At 46.5% G+C, this 6,330-nt stretch overlaps 1 protein-coding gene across 1 annotated transcript; it reads left to right on the forward strand.

The window, feature by feature from the left end:
* The first annotated feature begins 432 nt into the window (after positions 1 to 432).
* On the forward strand, positions 433 to 1,786 carry LOC148378902 (janus kinase and microtubule-interacting protein 3-like). Its single transcript, XM_088367694.1, has 6 exons — positions 433 to 738; positions 958 to 1,020; positions 1,107 to 1,205; positions 1,299 to 1,532; positions 1,653 to 1,718; positions 1,766 to 1,786. Exons 1-6 carry the CDS (start codon positions 670 to 672, stop codon positions 1,784 to 1,786), a joined length of 552 nt encoding a protein of 183 aa, XP_088223820.1. The 5' UTR covers positions 433 to 669.
* Positions 1,787 to 6,330: the final 4,544 nt, after the last annotated feature.

Here is a 6,330-nt window from a genome sequence, read left to right on the forward strand (position 1 = left end):
TCGAGAATCTCTGAGGAGGAACAAAGCGTGAGGTCCTGCAAGGTGAGTCTGTTTGTTTGCGGCTGCTTGGTGTTGCGCAAGATGAAATGGCCTTTTTCTCGCTATCGTTCCTCTCGTCGATTCATCGTGAGGTGTCGCTTCAGTTTGTTCAGAGAGATGTTTGCTTCCGCGCCCGCAGGTCATCGAAACATTTTACGGCTACGACGAAGACGTGTTGGTGGACTCGGACGGATCGTCCTTGTCTTTTCACACCGACAGAACCCCCGACACGGAACCCGAAGAGGTAGCCCGCCATTTCTGCCAGCGTATTGGCACCAAACATTCCTCTTCAGCCTGGAATCGGACTCGTCTTTGCGTCGCGGGTGCTTTGTCGCCGGTCTGACTGATTCTGGTACTAGTGCTGTGTTGCATTGGTGTGTGCATGAAGAGGCGGAGCTTCGCTACCGCCAGCTGACGCAAGAATATCAAGCGCTGCAACGAGCCTACGCTCTGCTAGCCCAGACCAGCGAAGGGGACTACGACGCCGAGAAGGAGATCAAGGTGGCGCCCCTTCCCGCAACCCCCGGCCGGGTCGCAGCCTCCCCGTTCTCACCCAGCCTCGGGTGTTCTCTGGTCTGAAAGGAGGAGGAGGAGCCTCCCTCCTCCTCCTTTCAGACCAGAGAAAAGCTGATGGTAGAAATGGGTCACTATCAAAGCAGAGTAGCAGATCTGGAGTCAGCGCTGAAGCAACAAGGACAGGTAAGCTCATCAATGAGCACACCTTTTTCTCAGACAAAATAGCTACATTCTTCAGTCACTCATCCGTCTGGCATTACTGGACCAACCCCCCCCCCCCCCCCCCCGAACGTGGCTGGGAAAATGCGGAGAAAAGCAAATGTCATTTTCCAGTCAACCAAAGAATTTGTGGATGAAAATGACACAACATTCCAAAGCTGTCCACGCGTTTGTCTCTTCTAGAATGTCAAGTGGGTGGAGGAGAAGCAGCTGCTGCGTCAGAGCAATCAGCAGTTGGCCGAAAAGGTGACGGAAAGAAAGGCGCTGGGCGGAGTCGCTTGGCGTCACACCTGTCGGGAAGCCCCGCAGATGAGGTCTGACTGTCTTTTCAGGTCAGGCGGATGGAGGCGGAAGAAGCGCGTCTGAAAGAGCACATCCAGGATATCCGAGACCAAAACGAACAGCTTGAGTTCCGCATCCTGGAGCTGGAGGTGGGAAGACTCGCACAAGCGTGTTGAGGCCAGAGATGTGACGGACGGACGGACGGACGGACGGACGGACGGATGCATGCCTCTGCCTTTCAGGAGAGGGAGTGGCGCTCCCCCGTCTTGAAGTTTCTGCAAGTCCGTTTCCCAGACGGCCTCAGCCCTTTGCAGATCTACTGCGAGGCCGAGGGCGTGAGCGTACGTAAGGCGTCCCTCGCAACCCTAACCTTAACCCGAGGTCCCAGAACACCTTACATTGCTCCTTGCGCCTTTCCCCCGGACATCGTCATCAGTGATCTGATGAAGAAGCTGGACATCCTGGGCTATAACGCCGTAAGTGTATGTCGAACTCCTTATGTTCGCACTCCACGAGACTCGGCGGCTCAAATGTGACTTTTGGAAGGCTTTGCGCTGAAAGAAGCTTGTTGACGCTGTGCCTTTGGGCTCTTGCAGAATCTCACCAACGAGGAGCAGGTGGTCGTGATTCACGCCAGGACCCTTCTCACCCTAGCCGAGAAGGTAACGCGCACGTCCACGCACGCTCTCGCATTCTGCTTATGTGACAGCAGCCTTTCCTCAGTGGTTAGAATACATCAAAGTGACCAAGTCAGCACTTCAACAGAAGATGTTGGACATTGAAAGTGAGAAGGTAGACAGACACGCGACATCAGCCAAGGGGAACTCCGGCAATGTGCCCCAACAATTCTGACCTTGAGCTGTGCTAGGATATGTTCTGCAAGCAGAAGGGCTACCTGGATGAAGAGTTGGACTTCAGGAAGTGTTCCATGGACCAGGCTCATAAGGTAAGCCGCCCTCAAATCTCCCGCCGGACCACTGATGGACGAGGATTGCGGCCCAGAGGATCCTGGAGCTGGAGGCCATGTTGTACGAGGCGCTACCGCAGCGGGACTGCCCCGCCACGGACGGCGAAAAAGCCAGCCACGCTGGCGTGAATGACGTGCTGACGGCGGATCAGAGAGAAGAGCTTAGGAGCGCCGTGGACCAATGGAAGCGAGCCCTGATGTGCGAGTTGAGGGAGCGCGACGCTTGCATCCTCCAAGAGAGAATGGATCTGCTGCACAGCGCGCAACAGGTAAGGGCCCAAAGCCAGCCCGGCACTTACTTGCACGCTTACTGGCTTTTGAATGCCACTTTCCATTTGTCCGTCCTAGAGGAACAAAGAGCTGAAAGAATTCATCGAAGCTCAGAAGAGACAAATCAAACAATTGGAGGAGAAGTTTCTGTTTCTCTTTCTATTCTTCTCCTTGGCCTTCATTCTGTGGCCCTAACACCAGCTGGTGAGTGAGCTCCAGCGGCACCGCACTCGACACCTCCGATACACTGCCAGCCGGTCTCAGACGTTGGCAGACGCTCCGATGCCAACGTATACCCCCCGCCACGGTGACAGAGGCACCGCGTCACACCGGCGCTCATCCAATCAGAAGGCAGGAAAAGCAAATTCACATGCAGGGCACTTTTGAACCAGAAGAGAGCGCCACAAAAAACGGTTGTTGCCCCAAACGCGCACTAAAAAGGGTCAGAATAACAAGAGTCCCACTGGCCAGCCGGGGCCACCCGTCCAGCTGTTTCTTCAGGGGGGAAAAAAATTGGAGTCACCGGTGAGTACATTTTGCATTTAGCTCTGCTTTTCTGCTTCTGTCTTCAAGTGTGTGGCATCCTGCGATCAAAGAGTCAGCCAACCCCAAAGCGGTTGACCTCAACGTCCCACCACCATGCCTACCAGAGCAGGTGACGTGATGCTTTGGACATCCTTCCGTCTCAGATGCCCAAAAGTACTCTTTGCCACATCTGCGGCAATACGGTGTCTTTTCAAAGGTGCAAATAAATCCAGCGTGGGCGGAACACGCACGTCTTCGGTTTTTCCCGCTTTGTTTGTGTGACAGCTGTTGTGAAAATTTTATACAAATAAAGTTGTATAGTACAGGTTTGGCCAAGCCGCAACTCCCGAACCGCATGCGGCTCTTTTATGTTCATATCAACATTTGTGTGTGTGTGTGTGTGTGGGGGGGGGGGGGGGTTGTGCGTGTTGGCTTCACTTGAGTTCAATTTGGTATTTTGGTCAAAAGCGCATGTGGTGAAATTCCACAAAGTAGGATGGGCAAACACATTTCTTTAAACTATGAGTGTCAATTGGGCTCTCGAAATGGCAGGGAAAAGATGCACAGCAAAACGAAAATACGTAGATGAACACAGGACGTTTTAATCAGAGTGGGAAAGTTTCTATTTTTTGTTGAACGTGATGGCAAACCATTCTGCCTGATATGTCAGACCTCAGCGCATTTCAAAGATTCAAATCTTCAGCGCCATGCACTTCAGCTCACTCCATGCTAACATTGATCAGGCGTCGAACCCGCATCATCATGCTTAAGAGGTGGCCATGCTAACCAGTGCGCCATTATGTCAACGCATAATAACTAAGTCTACTGGTCAAAACAGCGGTTACTATATGACGTCGCTACGTCGTGGTCACGTGACGCAGACAAGACGTCAATGGACGTGGGCAGAGTTAACTTGTTTAAAAGGGAGTAGGCAGAAGAAATATTTAATTTATTTATATCTATTTTGAGTGCACACCATTATGCCAATGCATAACAACTGTAAATCTACTAAACAAAACAGCGGTTGCTATATGACATCTGCCACGTCGTGGTCACGTGACATACGTGACGTCGATGGGCGTAACTTTCGCCGGAATTCAAATCCGCGGGGAGAGTTAACTTGTTTAAAAGAGAGTGGGCAGAAGAATTATTTAATTTATTTAAATCTATTTGGTGTGTGCGCCATTATGTCAATGCATAACAACTGTAAGTCGACTAAACAAAACAGCGGTTGCTATATGACGTCTGCCACGTCGTGGTCACGTGACGCGGACGTGACGTCGACGCCTACTTTACATCCCACCGATCACAGGACCCCTCGGCTGCATAACCGTGCCCCCTTCCCAACCAATCGGATTTGCTATACGCGAAAACGACGCCAATGGAAAGAGCTTCCGCCCAAATTTAAATCCGTGGGCGTGGCTCGCAGCAGGAAGTAGGAAAATGGCGGCGATGTTGACAAAGACACAGCGGATGGTAACATACGACTAACAAGAGAAATATTTTTATTTTCTGCTTGCAACTGGACCGTCCAGAGCGTACACGGTAAGTACAACTCATCGTTTTTAAAAAGAAGTACTTTTGTTGCCCTGAAAAGCGAGTGAGCGTGGCGTTTGTGGGGGACGTCGAATTTCGACGATTCTTTCTGGTCAACGGTTGTAAATGATTGTGTTGATTAAAAAAGAAAACTTGATGTAACTCTACTTTTAACTGCCGTTTCAGATAGATTTGGAATTGCATCACATCCAATTTTGCCTAGAGCGTACACGGTAAGTAACACTCGTTGTGTTTAAGGAGATTTACGTTTGTAATAGCAGAAGTGTAGCCGCGTTGCGTTGTACGTGTGAATGTTGGTCCGGGCGAAATGTTAATGTTTAATTTCATTCCTTTAGGTTCCACGGTGTTTGTTGGCTGCAAGTTTTCCACTGCAAGAAGAGGCTCATATCATTGACCAGGAGCGAGCTACAATGGTGAGTAGCCATAACATTTATGTTAAACACTTCCTATTTCATGTCTAACAGTACTTGATTTAACAAATAACCATAAATAAATACAGTGTGGGCACTGAAGTTAACATATGTGATTATACTGCCTAATCTGTCACCGAGTAGATTGTTGCAAAGTAATATAAGATCCAAAGTTGTAATTCAGAATAGTTTTCAAAAGAAGGCCATTAGAATTATATACAAGTCTGATTACCCTGAACAAGCTATTAATTAAATCACAAATTCTTCAATTCAAAGATTTGGTAGATTATCAGACAAATAATGTCTAACAGTAATTGATTTAACACATCACGATAAGTAGATTGAGTGTGGGCACTCTCAAGTTAACATATGTGATTATACTGCCCAATCTGTTACAGAGTATGTTGTTGCCAAGTAATGTAGAATAGATCCAAAGTAGTAATCCAGAATAGTTTTGAAGAGGCCATTAGAATGATAAACAAATCTGATTACCTTGAACATAATAACAAGCTAAGTGTTTAATATGTCCTATGAAGTCAAAATTGGGCACCATCATGTGGTGAAATTTGGAATTGCATCACATCCAATTTTGCCTGGGAACAAACAGATTACATAAATCTTAGTTTTGAATAAGCCACTCCTTCTCAAACAAGTAAACTCTGCCCATTTTGCGCAGTAGATGTTCTGTTAATATCTAGTATTTATACAAAGTCATAATTTAAATTGCTTTCAACCTTCATTCATCGGTTCAACCAACATTACTCGCTCTTATTACCAACTTGTATTGATTTAACTAAGCGTTTAATACTTCCTATCAGGTCTCAAATCGAGATTTGGCAAAATACAATTTCAGCAAATCCAATTTTGCCAGGGAACAAAAATAGATTAAATAAACTAAATAAGTCCTCTTCCCATTAAATAAATCAGAAAAGTCTGTCTTGTAACCAGTCCTCTTCAAACAAGTAAAGTCTGCCCATTTTGTGCCGTAGATTTTGTGTCTATGCCTAGTATTTAAACAAAATCATAATTTAAACGACTTCTTTCCTTCATTCACTTTGGAAATTTGGAATTGCAGCAAATCGAATTTTGGCAGGGAACAAAAATAGATCAATTAAACTAAATAAGTCTTCTTCCCATTAAATAAATTAAAAAAGTCTGTCTTGTAACCAGTCCTTTTCAAACAAGTAAAGTCTGCCCATTTTGTGCCGTCGATTTTGTGTTAATGCCTAGTATTTATACAAAATCATAATTTAAAGGACTTCATTCCTTCATTCACTTTGGAAATTTGGAATTGCAGCACATCAAATTTTGCCTGGGAAGAAAAGTAGATTAAATAAATTTAATAAGTCTTACTACTTCCCATTAAATAAATTAAATACGTCTTACTTGTTCCCACTCCTTTTCAAAACAGTAGTTTAAAACGAGGGCCCTTCACTCAATCTTTAACCTCAACCCCGCACGTTGTGTTGTATCTGTGAATGTTGGTTGTGGCCAAATGATAGTTTTCTTTCATTCGTTTAGGTTCCAAGAAAACTTGATGTAACT

This window comes from Syngnathus floridae, unplaced genomic scaffold (assembly GCF_059516105.1).
Source record: "Syngnathus floridae isolate MCC-2025c unplaced genomic scaffold, RoL_Sflo_1.0 HiC_scaffold_24, whole genome shotgun sequence".
In the NCBI taxonomy this organism is placed as follows: Eukaryota; Metazoa; Chordata; class Actinopteri; order Syngnathiformes; family Syngnathidae; genus Syngnathus; species Syngnathus floridae.

Bases quoted from the DNA above. Each gene is read 5' to 3' on its own strand.
- LOC148378902 (XM_088367694.1), top strand. From the start codon at position 670: ATGGTAGAAATGGGTCACTATCAAAGCAGAGTAGCAGATCTGGAGTCA. The intron at 1,206-1,298 runs GTGGGAAGACTC...TCTGCCTTTCAG, and splicing joins TCCGCATCCTGGAGCTGGAG to GAGAGGGAGTGGCGCTCCCC. The intron at 1,533-1,652 runs GTAAGTGTATGT...GGGCTCTTGCAG, and splicing joins ACATCCTGGGCTATAACGCC to AATCTCACCAACGAGGAGCA.